The sequence below is a fragment of the Nothoprocta perdicaria genome, unplaced genomic scaffold (assembly GCF_003342845.1).
Source record: "Nothoprocta perdicaria isolate Ctin4 unplaced genomic scaffold, notPer1 scaffold_228, whole genome shotgun sequence".
Classification (NCBI taxonomy): Eukaryota; Metazoa; Chordata; class Aves; order Tinamiformes; family Tinamidae; genus Nothoprocta; species Nothoprocta perdicaria.
Window position 1 is genome coordinate 607,626 of NW_020455450.1, and position 17,851 is coordinate 625,476.

Here is a 17,851-nt window from a genome sequence, read left to right on the forward strand (position 1 = left end):
GCGGCCGAAGGCGGCGAGGCGCAGCGCGAGGCGGCCCGGCGGCGCGGGCAGCCGCGCGGGCAGCAGCGTGTGCGCGTCCCGCGGCAGCGCCCACGCGTGGCACCACAGCAGCAGCAGCGGCAGCAGCAGGTGGAGCGGGGCCGGCATCGCCTGCTCTTCCTCCGCCTCCTCTTCCTCCGCCTCCTCCCGCCCCTCCGACGGCTCCCGCGGGCTGTGGGAAGGCGGCTGCGGCGCCCCGCGCTATTTATGCGTTCCCCCCCCCCCCCCCCCCGCAACCCGCCCCGCCGGCTTTGACATAAGAGGGTTATTTTTGAGCGCTCACTGGTCCCTTGCCCGACGGGGGCTGGGGGAGGAGGAGGAGAAGTGAAAGGGAGAGAGGGAAAGAAAAAAAAAAGGAGGAAAAAAAAAAAAAAGCCGCTTTTGGATGAGTTTGGAAGCCAATGGGGAGCCGGCGGCGCCGCCTGCCTCCAAGTGTCCACTCCGAACTGCTGCTCTCCCCAAATTAACCCCTTGGGCTCCCGGGATGCGCTCCCCGTGGAGCCAGCGCGGGTCCCGGCTCCCGGGCCCCGCAGGGAGTCGCTGTCCCTGCCTGGGGACCCGCTGGGCACCAGGAGCCGCGGCCGGGATGGAGCCGGCGCCAGGATGGGGATGGAGCCGGTGTCTCCCCAGTGGATCCCAGGCCTCTGGATCCCCCCAGCCTACCAATATCCCGGGATCTCTTTGCCCTGGGGTCCTATCTTGCTTTTCCAAAGAGCGGGGAAAGCAGCACAGGGGCTTGGGAAGATCAAGCAACACTCAGCATCCCGGGATACCTGCTCTCCCAGGACCCGGAAAATCCAAATCCCGGCCAAAATGCAGGGTTAAAGGCTGCTCTATGTAAACATATATTTACATCTGCCTTACTATTATTATCCTCACTGAAAAGCCCCATCCCTACCTATATAATAAAAACCCAGCAGCAACTAGAAATAGGCACCAGCTACATGGGGCCAAGGCTCGAGTTACTGCTTAGCTTTTTAAAGGGCTTTTTATTTTTTGCGTAACAGGGAGAGAAAAATAATATCCCCTGCATCTGGGTTGTGGGAGGATGCGCCGGCACCACAAGTGGCAGCGCCGCTTTACCTCAGCAGCTCTGGTTTGCAAATGGGAATCGCAAAAACTCCCTAGGCCTGGGTGGCAAAATACCAGGGAAATGCTGAAGGGACAATATTGGACAAATATTGGGAAATATTGAAGGGAAATGTTGGACAAACTAGCTGCAAATCCTTTGGAAAAATGCCGCTAGATGTCAGTGCTGCCTTGCACGAAGCAATAACCGTGTCCTCATGGGTTTTGCTCCTGCAAAGCAAGTTTTGCTTCCAGGAGGAAAGTGCAAACTTAGGACTTCATGGGAATGCACAATAGAGTTGGCACAACTATTTGAGGATTGCTTTTTGTGGCTGGAACAGGTAATTTGATTAGTTTGCCTTCTAAATGGAACCCAGCGGGCAGCAAGGAAGCTGTTGCAGGGAAGTATCTGGGCTTGGCACTGGGGAAAATGTCTTGGTTGCAAAGGTTGGAAAGTTGGATTCAGGTAAATGTGGAGGTGTGTTTAGCTCGCTGCAAACCTGCGTGAGCAAAATGCTTTGGAGAAGGAAATGGATTAGCAAAACAAATTGGCCTTGGATAAACTCGGAAGCGCTGCAGAAAATCCATGGGCTCAACCACGAGAGGGCTCCCGTGACTTGTTCCTTACCATTTCCTAGCTCAAAGTCTGCAAAAACAGCATTAAAAAGCTGTTTTTCTCCCACCTAGGGAGTATCCAACACCGGGACCTACACTGTGGAAAACTGCAATCTCTACCCGGCATCGCATGGGAAAAGCCGGAGCTAAGGGGCTAGATGACAAATATGAGGCTGCTTCAAAGCCAGCTCATGGCATTCACACTCACAATTTCTGTTTTTATTGTGTTATTTTTGCCTTTTTATCTTTTTTTTAAAAGTTATTATTATTATTTTTGTTTTGCTCTCAAAAGGGGACATGCGAGAGAAATAAAAACACACAAAAAAGGTGTCACCAGAGGGCAGCCACGTCCCAGCGTGTCCCTGCGGCCTCCCCGCATGCAGGTGCATGACGTGCCGCACCCGGAGCAGCTTCTTGGCTTTCCAAACCTCAGGACTAAGCCGTATCTGCATCCCCCAGCCCAGCCTGGGCATGGAGCATCTTGCAGAGCTTGGAAAGTGGTCAGGGCGTTGGGATAATTGCTTCTCTGGGAAAATAAACGTGCCAATGGATCCTAATCCTGCTCCCTGTCCCTCTTCAGAGTGGTTTGTGGGCTGCTGAAAAGGCAGGGGCTTCGTCTCCTGCGTGAGGAGCATCCTCCACAGCTGCATTGAGCATCATCCCCATCCTCATTCCAGACATGGAAAACGTGGAGAAGCCTTCGGACTCACCTGGAGCTCGGCAATTTTGGGGTGTTTTTGTATATGTGGGTTATGTGTCTACAGCATGAGCATCACTCTGCATGCCCAGCTGCAAGGGGCAATGTGGGCAAACACAGTTTGCAAATACAGAAACCAAATACAGAAATCTCTGACCTGCACCATTTTCCATCTCCTTGAAATTTCCCCTCACTATTTAATTTTTGGGGAAGATCTTCTTGCACATCCGCTACATGAGCCAGGAGGAGCCCCGGAACCTGTGATAGGGGCTGGAAATGCAGCAATTCCACAGCCCACGGATGGAGCCGTGCTCCCAACCCCTCCATGTGCCCAGGTTTCCCTGGGATCTCTCCCTCTCCGACCCAGTGTGGACCAGGACAGGGTTTCTCCAAGCGGTTCTTTCCTGGAAAGCCGCCCTAACAACTCGCTTTGCCTCATCCCTGCTCCCTGGGGAGGATCCTCCTTCCTGCTCGTGTGCTGGGGAGCTGGGAGCACAGGCTGAACTTTTGGGTGCGAGCCCAGGCCTGGGATCTGCCAACCTTTCAAGCGAAGACAAGTGAACTGCTCGCAAAGCCAGGCTTTTTTTCCCTGGCTCCAGCCTTCCCGCTCTATCTTTGGCTCGGAGCTCCCTGACGGTCTATTTTAAACCTTTTCTTCTGCGAGCTGGAACATCCAGGAGATACGTGAGGCTTTTGCTCTCCGTTTTGCTGCGGACTTTGCAAACTTGGCATTGGGGAGGGGATGGAAAGAAAAAAAGAAAAAGAAAGAACCGCAAAAAACTCATACAAAATTCCCAAACAATAACAAACTCGTCGCCTCTTCCCGGATGCGCTCGGAAGGAAGTGATGGGAAGGTGGGGAAGGAGGCTCCAGAGCACACGCTGACGTTTCCAGGGAAGGGTGGGCTGTGGATTGGGCCTGACTGTGCTGGGATTTGTGTTCTAGGGAAGATCCAGAGGTGGAGTCAGATGTGGGCTGAATGATGCCGTGTGTTCCTGAGGCCATGGAGGGCCACAAGGCACCATCCACTTCCATTCCTGGATCCCCAGGAGCTCTCCCTGTTGCCACCTAAATTCAGAGAAGCTGCAGGAGGTGAAAAGCACCCCGATAATGCCTGGAAAAACCCATGGAGTGGGAATAGACTGCAGATGGGGATTTGGGACCTGCTTGGCCTTGGCCCTGTTTCCTTCTCCGCCGCTTTCACTTATCTGGCTCTTTGGAGGAGACATAACAGAGATAGGTCCCCTCTGGCCACCGGGATACACAGGGCCCCAGAGCCACGTCCTTTGGCTAGGAATCAAAATAAGGCTCTAATTCCCTCTGCTCGTGCCCAGGGCTCGGAGATGGGGACAATCCATGAGACAACGTGGGGGCCGGGGGTTGGCACCAGCACGGTGTCGTTAGCGGCTCTTTTGCTTTGTGTTTCCAATGTGCACACGTGTTTGTGTGGACTCCCTGCGTCTGGGACACTGTGGCCGGGAGCTGGGACACGGGAGCATCCCAGGGCTGGAGGGATGGGAGCAGCCTGGGTGCTGCTGCAGGATGGGATGTTGAGAGGGGAGAAGGTTTCTCTTCTCCCAGAAGATCCTTGAACCGCTGCCTTGATTCATCCCTGGCAGTGCCGGGAGATGCTGGGACCGGCCCCGTTCCCAGCGCTCCCGGTCCTGCATCCTGCTCCGCTCCCGATCCTGCTCCGTGCTTGACTCCTGGAGCTCCCTGTCTTTCATCCTGCTCTGCTCCTAGGCTCGTTCCCCGTCCTGCATCCTGCTCCACTCCCGAGGTTCCCAGTCCTGCTCCCAGCCAGACCTCTCGGTCCTGCTCCTTGCTCCGCTGCCGGCTCCACTCCCGGAGCTCCCGGCGCTGTCCCCGCCCCGCTCCCGGAGCTCCCTCTCCGTTTCCCGGAGCTCGCGGTTCCTTTCCCGGAGCTCTCCCGGTCCTGCTGCCGGCCCCTCTCCTGGAGCTCCCGTCCCCGCTCCCGGCTCCGCTGCCGGTCCCGCTCCCGGCCCCGCTCCCGGCGCCGCTCCGGGCGCTCCCGGCGCTCCCGGCCCCCCGTCCCGGAGTGGCTGCGGCGGGGCCAAGCCGCGCCCCGCTCCCCCCGGCCATAGGCGCCGTATATAAGGAGCCCGAAGCGCCCCACAAGGCAGGTAGCGGCGGGACAGGCGGCTCGCGGCGCTCCGCTCCCTCCCGGGCTCCGCACTTCGGACGGCGGCACCGACACCGGCCCCGGGCGGGGGGGACCCGGTTCGGAAAGGGGGGGATCCGGAGGAGCTGCTCCCGCTGCCTTCCCCCCATGCGGCTCTGAGCCGGCCGGGACCATGCTGCTGCCGCTGCTGGTGCTACTGGTGCTGCTGGTGCCGGGCACGGCGCGGAGCGAGCGCCCGCCGCCCATGGAGACGGCGCTCGTGACCCCGCTGCGCCTCGAGCCCGACATCAACGGGCGGCCCTACGTGGGCGCCGGGCAGGCCGTGCTCTTCCTCCTGGCGGCCTTCGGCGACGAGCTCTACCTGCAGCTGGCCCCCGACGCGCACTTCGTGGCGCCCGCCTTGGCCGCCCGCCTCGGCCGCCCGGGCCTGCGCCACTGCTTCTACTCGGGCACCGTCAACGGCGACGGCGACTCCTTCGCCGCCCTCAGCCTCTGCGGCGGCCTGCGCGGCGCGTTCGGCTACCGCGGCGCCGAGTACGTGATCAGCCCGCTGGCCAGCGGCCGCCCCGATGGCGCCCACCGGCTGCAGCGGCGCCGCGCCGGGGCGGCCGCCTCGCGCTGCGCCGTGGCCTCCGGCCTCAACCCCGGCATCCTGCAGGCGCTGGACAAGTACCGGGCGCGCGGGCCTCCGCCGCAGGAGGCCGGGCCGGCCGGCGGCAGAGCCAAGCGCTTCGTGTCGGTGCCGCGCTACGTGGAGACCTTGGTGGTGGCCGACGAGTCCATGGCGAAGTTCCACGGCGACGACCTGCAGCACTACGTGCTCACGCTCATGGCCACGGCCGCCCGGCTCTACAAGCACCCGAGCATCCGCAACCCCGTGGACATCGTCGTCGTCAAGTTCCTCGTCATCGGGCAGGACGACAAGGGGCCCAAGGTGACGGGCAACGCGGCGCTGACGCTGCGCAACTTCTGCGCCTGGCAGAAGAAGTGGAACAAAGGCAGCGACAAGCACCCCGAGTACTGGGACACCGCCATCCTCTTCACCAAGCAGGTGGGTGTCGGCACCCCGCGGCTTGGGGGTGACCCCTCGGGGCTGCCCCCTTTCCAGGGGTTTCCGGAAGAACCCTTGTTCCCTGGTTCCTGTTAGGAATGCCCTTGCAGTTTGCAGGTTCAGGTGCCAGTCCCTGGGCTTTCCAGCTGCTTTTGCCTTATTTTTTCACTGGTAGTTAGTGCTTTTGCAAGGGCTCTGGAGCCGTCTTCTGGTTAGGTCTGGATTGCTACAGCAGGGCAAGGGTAACTGGGCACCACCAAAGCAGAGCAGCTTGGAGAGGTTTCTACTCCTCCTCTCCATCTCTGCTTGGCTCCCTTCCCTCTTCAGATCAGGAGGGTTTTCTCTGGGAAGCAGCAGTGACACCCAGGTGGGGCTGAGCGGGGACGTTACATCGCCTAAGCGCTGACAGGAGGGAAGGAGGAGGAGCCCGGTTTGAAGGGGACAGGTCACATTTTATCATGGAAACCCATGATGGGAGCGGAGGAGAAAGTTCATGGGGCTTTGCCAGCGATGACGACTCACATCCTCTCTGCGCAGATGTCCTTGCTCGGTGGCCTAGGGACAGGTTGGGAACTCCCCTTTTGCAAGTGGTGGGGCTGTTCCCAAAACTTCCCAAGCCAAGCGCTCCCACTGTATCCCGGCCTGCTGGAGCAGCTGTTGTTGGCAGGAAAACCTGGGATGTGCCGGCTCCGTCGCTGGTGGAAACCTGCTGAGGTCAGCGGAGCGACGCACGGGATGGACGCGGTGCCGGGCACGCGGGAGCCGCTCTCTCCCGAAGCGCCGAGCCCATCCGGGCTGCATTTTCCACACATTGCTAAAGGGCCATTCCTGAAATCCCCAGGCAAAGCTCCGCTCGAGGAGCCATCTGCCTGCCTTGACCGCCTCCATCCGCGGCCTCCCGGCACCCCGGAGCTCTCGGCGCTGCCAGGGCGCTCTTACGTATGCCCCGAGTGTCCCTGCGCTTCGAGCCCCACGGATAGGCACTTTCCAGATGCGTCAACAGCTCGCTGATGGATGGGGCCGGGCGCAGGGTGCTCCGGCTCCCGCTGAAGTCAGCCTGGATTCAGCCTTGGGGAGCCCTGTGCCAGGAGCCCTGTGTGAAGAGGAGGGACCTTCACCTTAGCCCCGGCACAACGTGGAAATCGCTTCCCCGGCTCCAGCTTGGCCCTACTTCCCGTCCCATTCCGTGGCTTCACCGGCTCCGTGCCCGCTGGCCCTGAGGTCTGCTCAGAGCCTCCGAGCTCGGCTTGGTGGAACATCAAGTTGCTCCGGCCCCCGGTGCCGGCAGGAAACATGCCTGGATACGCGATTCCTGGCTCCCCGCTCCCTCCGCGCTCCGGGAGGGCTGGAGCCCAGATGCGGGATGCGAGAGACTCTTCCCTAGGGAAGCCAGGCTCTGCTTTGCACGGGGACCCTGGGCTCGAGCGTCGCTGTCCCCGAGGAGCCGCGCGCGGCGGGCCAGAAGTGGGTCAGTGTGTCAGTGCAGGTGGCCGGATGCGAGCCAGGAGCGCTCGGCGCCAGCGAGCGAGCGGCAGCTCTTCAGGAGCGGCGAGCAGGGCGAAGAGAGCGCCCGGGGTGCTCGCCTGCATCCCAGTGGGGCTCTCCTTATCCCCGACGTCCCCCGTGCAGCCCTGTTGGAGAGGGATGGGGACGGAGGCTTTGGAGAGCGGGAATGTTGCGGGGAGCCCCTATGGGGAGCCCTGTGAGGGAGGCGCTGACCAAGGGAGAAGGGAGCGTGGAGATGCTGAGGACGGGAGCGCAGGAGGCCAGGGGAAGGTTTGGAGGAGGCTGCTGGAGTCCTGTCCTCAGGAGAGCGCATCAAGGGGGCATCCAAGGACAAGGCTCCTTCCCGAGGCTGCTGCTGCGGCAGTGACTTTCCTCCTTCCTCATCCGTTTCGGGCTACGGAGAGGTTCCCATGGGGCAAACCCTGAAATGACCCCAGATGTCCCAGAGCTGCTAATCCTTGGGAGCTTTGCAGCCACTGTCACCCAGTGCTGCAAACTTCCATGGGCTTGGATGGGCTTTTTCCACTGGACCAGGTGGACAAGTGTCCCATGGTCTTGGCCAAGAGGGCACCTAAGTGCCATGCATACGTGGTTGCTGCACCACTGAAGGCTAGGGATCTTCCAGCTGTGCTTCCTCAAGCCAGGAGACACCTCCTGGCACAGGCTGGTTTGGGGTTGGAGGCCACCTCGTTGCTGTCCTTGGTGTTGGGGACAAATAGGCTGCTGCTGCTCCCCTGCTCCATCATTCCTGCAGTCTCTGCATCCCACGGACACGCGTGTCCCGAGCAAGGAGCCCAGCAATGCAGCCACCCCAAGGCCACGTCTCCAGCTCCTCTGGGTCCTCCTTGTGCACGTGGTCCTTGCTCTTCATGCAGCAAGCATGAAAGGACCAGAGCAAGGACCAGAAACGTAGTCCTTGCTCTTCATGCAGTGCGTCCAGCTCCCACGGTTTGCTTTGGTGGGGGCCTGTCCCAGAGGATGGTGATCGTGACCGTTCTTGCCTTGGTTTTGGAAGGGAATCGCTGCAAACCTTAGCTCTGCTTCACATCATCCGCGGTGTCCTCAGGCAGGATTCCAGCACTTTATCCAGGGGGTTCTTTTCCCTTTTTTTTCCCCAGGAAGCAGTTGAGAAACGGGGAGCAGCTGCAAGCCGAGGCCAGGTGTCTTTCCATTGAATCCAAGGAACTCCGGGCCCTTGGGCTCTCGGAGGCCCGGAGCCAGGCGGACTCCTCCGGCCTCCACCCAGCCGGAGGAGCCGTGAGAGGGGAGCTGCTGTCACCGAGGCCGTGCTACATGATGCTATATATAAAAAACAGCCTCGGTGCCAGGCGGGGAGGTGACGGTGCCATGTCAGCCGCGGGCTGGGCGAGGTTTCCTCTCCGGCCGCGCACGCCCCATCCCGCTGCTTCCTGCAGGATTAGTCCTTTTTCCCGAGCCCCATCCACGTGCTGGCTCCAACAGGCTGGACTCCCGCTGGGAAGGAGGGAGCCCATGGGCTGGGGCAGCGGTGGCCGACGCTCTCGCCTCTCCTCCCCGCAGGACCTGTGCGGGGCCACCACGTGCGACACGCTGGGCATGGCCGACGTGGGCACCATGTGCGACCCCAAGCGCAGCTGCTCCGTCATCGAGGACGATGGGCTGCCCTCGGCCTTCACCACGGCGCACGAGCTGGGTAAGGCGCCGGGGTGCCACGCGCTTCCTCTGCTTCTTCTGTGGGCACATACGGGGAAACTGAGGCACGGGGATGTGACAGATTGGGTCAAAATGAGCCTCCTTTGGCCCCCTTCCTCATAGCAAGACAGTCTTGATCTTCAAGACAGAGCCCTCCAAGAGATGCCCTGCTCCGTGCCTCGGTTTCCCCCTTTGCAAACCACGGATGGTGGCTCATGCTGCCGCCCTCCCCTAGGCCACGTCTTCAACATGCCCCACGACAACGTGAAGGCCTGCGAGGAGGTCTTCGGCCAGCTCAAGACCAACCACATGATGTCGCCCACCCTCATCCAGATCGACCGCGCCAACCCCTGGTCCCCTTGCAGCGCTGCCATCATCACCGACTTCCTCGACAGCGGCCACGGTGAGGCCACGCTGGGGCAGCGGAGGGGGAGCTGGAGACCCTCTGCTTGGGGACAACCCGTCCCACTTCTACCTCGTGGCGCGGGTCCAGCAAAGCGAGACCTGCTCCTGAAATGCCAGGGCTGTTGGTCAAGGACCAACAAGGAGAACCAAGAGAAGGCAGCGTCGGGGGCCCCTTTCTCTTGCTTTGCCACAATTTGGGGGGTCCCCATGGAGAGCCCCCTTGCTTAGGCGTCCCCTCCCGCTCCCGCAGGAGACTGCTTGCTGGACCAGCCCGCCAAGGCCCTGGCACTGCCCGAGGAGCTGCCGGGCGGCAGCTACAGCCTGGGCCAGCAGTGCGAGCTGGCCTTCGGCGTGGGCTCCAAGCCGTGCCCCTACATGCAGTACTGCGCCAAGCTGTGGTGCACGGGCAAAGCCCGCGGCCAGGTCGTCTGCCAGACCCGCCACTTCCCCTGGGCCGACGGCACCGGCTGCGGCGACGGGCGCTTCTGCCTCAAGGGCGCCTGCGTCGAGAGGCACGACGTCTCCAAGGACAGGGTGAGTACCCGGGCACCCACCTCCTGGCGCCTTTCTCTTGCATGCCTTGGTGGACCTCCATGCCACGTGCCCGGCACGTCCGTGCGCGGAAGCAACAGGGGGAAACTCCGAGTGCGGGAAGGCAGCTCCGGTGGGATGGAGCGTCTCACGGCGCCGTCTCCCGGCAGGTGGACGGCGGCTGGGGCAAGTGGGCGCCCTACGGGCAGTGCTCGCGCACGTGCGGCGGCGGCGTGCAGCTGGCCAAGCGCGAGTGCGACGCGCCCGCGCCGGCCGGCGGCGGCAGCTACTGCGAGGGCGTCCGCGTCAAGTACCGCTCCTGCAACCTGGAGCCCTGCGCCGGCACCGGTAAGGCCACGCTGCTGCCGAGGACGTGCGGGGCTCCCTGCCGTTCCTGCCTCCCGTTTTGGGTCTGGAGTCTCAATCCCGCCCTGCAGCGATGATGAGCTCCAAAAAGCTGCCTTTTGGGGTGGGGTGGGAGGGAAGCCGTTCTCCAAATGTCGAGTTCTTGGCCTGTGTCAGAGCGCACTGCTGGAAACGTGCTCCAAGAGATGCCCCAAAATGTCAAAGGGGACCCCGCTGCTTGCGCTCTGCATCGAGGGCAATGGGTGGAAAGGCCCGGAGATGCTGCCCTCGCTTCTCAGAGCCTTGGCAGAGGGGATTGCTCCCCTCTAAGGACCCATAAATCCATGCTGGAGAGCCAAGCTCTTCCTTGGAACCGTAGCATGGGGCAGCGCACGCTAGCTGCAAGCGTCCACCTTGGTCTTCACCCCCTGGTTGCCTCCTTTCTTGCAGTGCCAGGGAAGAGCTTCCGAGAAGAGCAATGCGAGGCTTTCAACGGCTACAGCCACAGCACCAACCGCCTCACCGCCTCCGTCTCCTGGGTCCCCAAGTACTCGGGCGTCTCGCCTCGGGACAAGTGCAAGCTCATCTGCCGGGCCAACGGCACGGGCTACTTCTACGTGCTGGCGCCCAAGGTGAGCGATGATGGCCGGGCGAGCGCGGGGGCGCGCGGGGCCGTGGGTGGCTCGGCCGCTCATGCTGGGACACGTCGCGCAGGTCGTGGACGGCACCCCGTGCTCGCCGGACTCCACCTCGGTGTGCGTGCAGGGCAAGTGCATCAAAGCGGGGTGTGACGGCAAGCTGGGCTCCAAGAAGAAGTTTGACAAATGCAGCGTGTGCGGAGGGGACAACAGGAGCTGCAAGAAGGTCTCGGGCTTATTCACCAAACCCATGTAAGTGTGAGGGGATCGGCCAAGCTTTGCTGGCTCCTTTTGGGATGGATGCATTAAAGGTGGTGGAGCTAGAAAGCGGCTCCATCCAGAGCAACCTATCCCATCTCCAGTCCCTGTGTAGAGACTCCAGTGGAGCAACAGAACCATATAATGTGCTAAAGAGGTTGTGCTGCTTCTGTTACCTAATTTTTTCCCAGTTCCTTTATGTTATTGAGTCAGAGGAGCTAAAGTCTCTTCTTGAGTGACCTCAGTTGTCACTTCAGTCTGGATGAAACTTGTCATAGAGATTGGAAATGGTCTTCTGGCAAAAGGCCAAAAAGAAACAGTTTTGGGGGTGGAAGCTCCTGCCATCTCCCTGCTTGACCTGCCTCTCCCCTCCCAGGCACGGCTATAACTTCGTGGTGGTCATCCCGGCGGGAGCCTCCAACATCGACATCAGGCAACGGGGCTACAAGGGCCTCGTCAGCGATGACAACTACCTGGCGCTGAAGAACGGCCAAGGCAAGTACCTGCTCAACGGGCACTTCATCGTCTCCGCCGTGGAGAGGGACCTCATGGTGAAGGGCAGCGTGTTGCGCTACAGCGGCACCGGCACGGCCGTCGAGAGCCTCCAGGCCTTCAAGCCCATCCAGGAGCCCTTGACTTTGGAGGTGCTCTCCGTGGGCAAGATGACTCCTCCCCGCGTGCGCTACTCTTTCTACCTCCCCAAGGAGAGCAAGGAGGACAAGTCGGCGTACAGGAAGGAGGGCAAGAGCCCCCCGGACCTCAACAACAGCGTCCTGAGCGTGTCGAACCGCGTGGACGCGGGGCGGCCGAGCTACAAGCGCCCGTCCTACAAGTGGGCGGCGGGCGGCTGGGAGGCCTGCTCGGTGTCGTGCGGCGACGGGCTGCAGAAGCGCGCCGTGGCGTGCCGCGACTCGTACGGGCAGCCGGCGGCGGCGTGCGACGCGGCGCAGCGGCCCGCCGACGTGCGCGCGTGCGGAGAGCCCTGCCCGGCGTGGCAGCTGGGGCCCTGGGCGCCCTGCTCCAAGACGTGCGGCCGGGGCTTCACGAGGCGGGCGCTCAAGTGCGCGGCGCCCGCCGGGCAGCTGCTGCCCCGGGATAGGTGCAATTTTCGGAGGAAGCCGCAGGAGCTGGACTTCTGCACCCTGCGGCCGTGCTGAGCGGGCACGGGGTGTCTCTGGCTGGAGACGCGTGGCCCAAGGCGTTGGGAGAGGGCGAGATGCCCGAGGGGTCTGTTACTTGGCGCGTACCGGGCGGGCGAAGGACCCGCGCGCCCGGGCGAGATGCCCTCGGCCTCCTTCTTGTCGAGCACGTTGCTCGGAGCCCGGGTGGGAATAACCGTCTACCTCGAAGGCGCCAAAGTGCGCGGAGAGCCGGGGCGACGCCGAGAGTCGGGGACGCACGGATGTCCGGGGAGCATCCGAGGACGCGCAGGAGATGCCCCTGTCTTGCACAAACCGAGCCTCCCACGGGACCTCTCAGGGCGGAGGCTGCCTCGACCTCCCCAACCCTCGCGCTACGTGGGACCAAAAGGAGCTACCGGTGTGATGGTGGCCAATGTACTGTTGAATCCCCGGTGCAACGGGGCCCGTCGGGGCTCGCCGGCAGCCCGGCCGCACCGCAGAGAGCCCCCAGCCCCGGTGCCTTCCATCCTTGTCTCCTCCTCACGCGTGTCATCTGAACAAAACCGGTGTAGATTTTATGGTGCTTACCTCCCTAAGTCGGACCTCCTCCTGGACGGGAACCTGGGGAAGCGGGGACAGCCCTGTTCCCAGCAGGATTTTCCAACGGTGCTTCGGGAAGAGGGCGCGGGGTGCCAACGATGCGTCTCGGCCCGTGGTTTTGCAGTGGGGTGCTCATTCACACCCCAGTGCAGGGCAGAGGGTAAACTCGCCCGGCCCGGTGAGTTGCTGCTACTTGCCTTTGCTCTGGAGTTGGTGCTTGCTGCCCCACGGGCTGCGCCGGGCGTCCTGTTGTCCTCTTCCCTCCAAACTCGGGGCCAAGTCTTTCCGCACAGCGGGAGCTGGATTTCTCCTCCTAGGAAATCCCTTCCAGGTCGACATTCCCGGGACCGTAGGGTCCCTTTTTGGGCTTCGGGAGGGCTCTCTGGTGCGTGGTTCTTTTGCAAAGGGTACAGCAGAAGGACGGAGACGCCGATGGCACTGGCTGCGTCGTGTATACCGTGTATACTGAACCCCATCTCTGCTGTTGGTGCGTCCAATAAAACCGTATTTAAAAGTGCCTCCTGGCCGGGTGCCTTTGTGCGAGCTCGTCCCGAAGCCACCAGCAGCCCTGGGGACAGTGTCCTCAGCAGCATCTGCTGCTCCACGCATAGTAAAGGAAATCTGGAAATCCAAAACCCACCGGATTTGGTTCAAAGAGGCCAGGGACGCAAAGGAGACACATAGGGAGGAGATGTGGACGGACTGAGGTGCCCGGGGACACCCTGCGGGGGGAAGGACGTGGCGTGAGGTGTCACTAGGTGGCTCCAGAGCAGTGCTCAGGTCCAGCGGCACCGCTGGTGGCCGGCCCGGTGCTCCAGGTCGGTGCTGGGTGTCGGGGCACCCACTGTCAGCCCTCGATAAGGGCCGTGGGGCTCATTTTGCAGCCAGCCAGCAGGAAAACCTGCTCTCCAAGAGGAAAAGTCTCTGCCCAAGTGCCACTAATGCGTCCCATGAGCTTGCGGCGCGCTCGGTGCAGAACAAGGATCCATCAGGATCCATCCCTCAGCCATCAATCCAGCACCTTCCCATGGGATTTTCCTTAGCAGACACCCAGTTATTCGATGAGGTTGGTGCTGAGAGCATCAGGGCTCTGATGCAGGACAAGAGCAGCCTCTCTGTCCCAAGCTTACGGGTTTCTCCTCGGCGTCTCCACCAAAGGCAAGGGAAGGATCCCAGCGGCTCCGGCCCCTGCTCGGGATAACAAGCCACAATTAGGCAAAGCCCTTGGAAGCTGCGACTGTGCAGGGAATGGCAAGAGATTTCCAGCGGGCTCCAGGGGAAGGGGCCTCTTTTGGAGTTAGTGCAATTAATACCAAGCTCAGCCAAGTCAGAGAGGCTGATGGTCTCCCAAACCACTTGATTATTATTATTATTTTTAATTATTTTATTTCCTTTTTTTCCCCCCTTCCTTGTAAATGAATTTAGTATTGGGGAAAGGTGTTGGATTAACAGCACTGGAAATACAAGCCCTCCAGGAAAGCTGGTTGGGAGTCCTGTGGGCAACAACGGTACACGTAACCGCTGCATAAAGGCAATTATTTGCAGCAATTATTGCACCCCTACCAGTGTAAATGATGCTACATCATTCCAGACATCTCCCCTTCCTCCCATTGCTTTGCTGCTCAGGGTGGAAAAGTGGCATTGGGATGTGATTTGACCCCAAAACCTCCATCAATGAGGCTTGCAGGTCAGCACCGTGCCGGGTATTTCTCCCCAGGGACATCGCTGTATTGCCAGCTCATAAACCAGGTGCCAAAAACGGTGAGGCCAGCCTCCAAAATCATGAGTTTTCTTTGCAAATAATAAGCTTGGGCTTCTTTTTATTTGCCTCCGGGGCTTGATTGCATTCAGGTCATGTTTGCAGGAACTCTTGGAGACCAGGGCAAGAAAACCTCTGCTAAAGGAAGGTCCTTTTCCTGAAAAACGGTGAAATCGAGAGGAAAGGCAGTTCCTGCAATTGCAAGGATTGCAAGCCAAGTCCCTGCATTTGGCTCTTGCAAAGCCACCTTTGCAAAAAGCTTCTGCTCTTTGTGCTTCAGTCCATTCATGAAGACAACAGCTCCTGGTCCAGCAAGGGTTAACAGTTCCACCAGCCTTCCCATCACTTCTTCTTCTTCATACTCTGAAGAAACAAACAGAGGCGAATCCCACCCTTTCCCTGGAGACGTCTCTTTCTTGGCTTGCTTCAGAGAACATGCAAATAATAATTATTTGTCTTTTTTTTCTTTTCTCCTTCTCTTTCGGTTCCTTGTTGCAGCAGCCTCGGGAACTCAGGGAGCTGAATGACAAGACCAACAAGGAAAGCAATAAGCTGAGAAATAAATAAAGAGCTGATAAACCTGGGGTGGGAAGGAGATAAAAGCCCAACAATGTTCCTCTTGTGAGGGGAGCATTGAGGCTGCAAATGCTGGTGAATCAAACCAGCTGATGCAGGGTCTAGCAAAAGGCCCAACATGCCACTTATTTGGGATTGCAAGCCAAATTCCTCCGGGATTCGTCTTTAACAGATGGGGAGACATGTGGGGACTTGGGATACAGCTTGGCTGCCCCCAACCTGCCGCTTCCATCCTGCTGATTCCCTTGGTCCTAGCCCCAACTCTAACCTGAACCCCATCCTCAATCCTAACCCTAATCTGAGCCTGAATCCCTAACCTAACCTGAATCTCAATGTCAACTCCAACCCTAACTCCAATCCCAACACTAACCCCGTTCCTAACCCTAATTCCCAGTGAGAGATGCCGTGTTTTCCTTCGAGAAGGAAGTGGATTTGGAGGCCTTTCCTGATAATCTCCCATCTCCGAGCTGCTCAAAGCTGATAATAAAGAGCTTTCCGCTGCTTGGGGAGCTAATGCTTTTCCAGCTTAAGCCAAATTCCTCGAGGCATCTGCAAGCAAAACAAAACAATTTGCTAAGATAACATCACTGCGGGATGCTGGCTCTTTCCCTGCACGTGCTCCGGCTCACGGGGCACGCACAGGCAAAGGGCTGCACATCCCTATGGAGGGCACGGGCGCCTTGTTGAGTGCTCGTCCTCCAATCATCTCAACGTGAGAGATTAGCTGGAAACCGAAGGAGAAACTCCCTAGGGCGATGGGAATAGGACCCTCAAAGCGGCACCAAATTCCTCCGCGTTTTGTGCTTTCTTCAGAAATAAAAATACCCCAAAGAGCCTGAGAACCAGACTGCTCGGCAGATGGTATTTTAGCCCCTTCGGGAAGCTTCCGAGCTTCCAGAGCTGGGAATGCAGCATGGGAATCTGATCCCGGGAGACTGGGCCCAGGGGGGCTTGGGTAGCTTGGGAAATTCAGCCGGAGTCATGCCCGGCGCCGAGCTTTGGCCATGTGCCCGGCTGCAATCTTGCTGCATGTTAAGCTGGGCCACTGATCCCCTTCCCCTGGCTCCCGACCTTCCCCTGGTGACTCCTTGCCGGGAATATCTCGCATTGGACAGCAGGGATATGGGACGGAGGCCAGGTGACATCCCAGCAAACTACGCGTCTCCGGCACTGCTGGGCCGATGGATAATCTGGGTGGGCAAGTTATTTATCTCCCAGCGCTGGTTTTCTCTCTCAAGAGCTTAAGAGTCTGTGTTTACGAGAGCTAAAAATATTTACTCGGGGAGGAAGGGGCACGGAGAGGGGACGGGAGGTCTGTTTGCTTCGCTATCGCTTGAGTGTTTGGTAGGTCCCTGTCTTGGGAAGAGGCTTACAGAGCAACAACGTGGTTTAAAGGGTGCCTGCTTGGCCAGGAGTGTTTGTGGTTTCAGAAAAGGGCAACGTGCAGAAACTTGGGATGCTCTGACCTGAGATCCGCATGCTTGGGCAACGGGCTGACCCCCCGGCACGGCCAACTCCGCTCTCTCCATTTATTTTTAAAGGGCGTTTTGTTTCCAGGAGATGAACACAGGGGTGAGGGGCACAAATCCCTGACATTCACGGCCCGGAGAAAGGGGCATCTGTGCCCCGGGGGCTGTAAGACCCTCCGTGCCGACACGGGCCGCATTGTGCCGACGGCGCGGCGGGACCGCGGCGGGAACGCGGGCGTTCAATGGGATATTGTGCGGCGGGAGCGCGGCGCGCATCGTCTCGCGGTCACCAAGAGCGCGAGCGGTGGCCCCGTGGTCACCACGAGCGTGAGGGTGACCCCGTCTCGGGCTCGCTAATGCTCCGTGTTACTCTGAGAGCACCCAAGCGCACGGTTGAGCTCGCAGATCCTCATAAGACCCCAGTGAAGCACATGGGGTGCAGCTGCATTCCCCCCTAAAACAAGAGTTTGATCCTGATTTTGTCGCTTTTCCCTTTTTTTCCATCATAAAAACCCTGGAGTGAGCAGCCCCAGAGCTAGGAATTTGGAGGAAAGCTCACGGCAACCCATCCCCATGGGCTGGATCATGGAAATGCCAACGCGAGCCTGCGCTCGCAGTCTGCACCCCGGCTAAATGTCAGCATTCATGGGGAAAGAACAGTGGCTCTCGCTGTTCCAGGGATGTCCCTGGTCTCCGTTCGGGTCCCACTTCCCATCTTATTCCCGCTTATTCCCACTTCCCACTTATTCCGAGCTTGCTGCCTGCCGTGCTCGATTCCTGCGCGTCCGTTCGGAGCACATCTGACTTTCATCCCTCGCACGTCGGTAGGGCTGGGGAGAGCAAAACAACGTCTGCGCGGGCGGAAATAAGATTCCTGATACTGGAAAACTATTTATCAGCCCGGGCTCGGGGGCTATCTGCAGCCAGTGGGGAATTCTCCGCAAAAAAACACATTTTTCTCTAAGGTTCCGGGAAAATTCCATGCGTTTTTTGTGCCTATCTCACCGTGCATCGATGACGAGAGGGCGAAAGCTCCCTGTGTGCCCAAGCACGGGGGATTTTTTTGCCTCGTCCCCCTTTTTCTTTTCCAAGGGCTTGGATATAGCTGCACGGAGAACAAAATCCCACCTCCAGCTGGCTGCTGGCTCTGCCTTGGACTATCACTCCGGCTTCATGTTTGACTCGAATCCTGCGATCTAGACAGTGGAGCCCAGGGCCAAACGTTAACGTCGCGAGGCCCTGCCAGGATGCTCAGCTTTTCCTACGGCCTGGAAAGAGCCTCCTGCCTCCATCCCGGCTCCTGCTCGCCCGGCGATGATCTGGCTACCCGGGTGTCACCAAGGCTGTTGTCCCCAAGAG

At 59.8% G+C, this 17,851-nt stretch overlaps 2 protein-coding genes across 2 annotated transcripts in view; one reads left to right on the plus strand and one right to left on the minus strand.

Moving 5' to 3' along the window:
• Positions 1-147, minus strand: part of ADAMTS8 (ADAM metallopeptidase with thrombospondin type 1 motif 8) — a 5,078-nt gene extending 4,931 nt beyond the window's left edge. Inside the window, exon 1 of the mRNA XM_026039328.1 lies at positions 3-147. Within this exon, the coding sequence (XP_025895113.1) occupies positions 3-147 (145 nt within the window). The remainder of the gene's footprint in view (positions 1-2) is intronic.
• A 4,587-nt stretch (positions 148-4,734) lies between these two features.
• On the plus strand, positions 4,735-12,189 carry ADAMTS15 (ADAM metallopeptidase with thrombospondin type 1 motif 15). The gene is made up of 8 exons (XM_026039329.1): positions 4,735-5,613; positions 8,659-8,791; positions 9,026-9,193; positions 9,446-9,729; positions 9,897-10,074; positions 10,522-10,703; positions 10,786-10,961; positions 11,344-12,189. Exons 1-8 carry the CDS (start codon positions 4,735-4,737, stop codon positions 12,122-12,124), a joined length of 2,781 nt encoding a protein of 926 aa, XP_025895114.1. The 3' UTR covers positions 12,125-12,189.
• Positions 12,190-17,851: the final 5,662 nt, after the last annotated feature.

What these genes read in the sequence shown, in the direction of transcription:
- ADAMTS15 (XM_026039329.1), top strand. Translation starts at nt 4,735, where the DNA reads ATGCTGCTGCCGCTGCTGGTGCTACTGGTGCTGCTGGTGCCGGGCACG. An exon ending in ACGACGTCTCCAAGGACAGG is followed by an intron (nt 9,730 to 9,896) that starts GTGAGTACCCGG and finishes GTCTCCCGGCAG; the next exon opens with GTGGACGGCGGCTGGGGCAA. An exon ending in GGAGCCCTGCGCCGGCACCG is followed by an intron (nt 10,075 to 10,521) that starts GTAAGGCCACGC and finishes CCTTTCTTGCAG; the next exon opens with TGCCAGGGAAGAGCTTCCGA.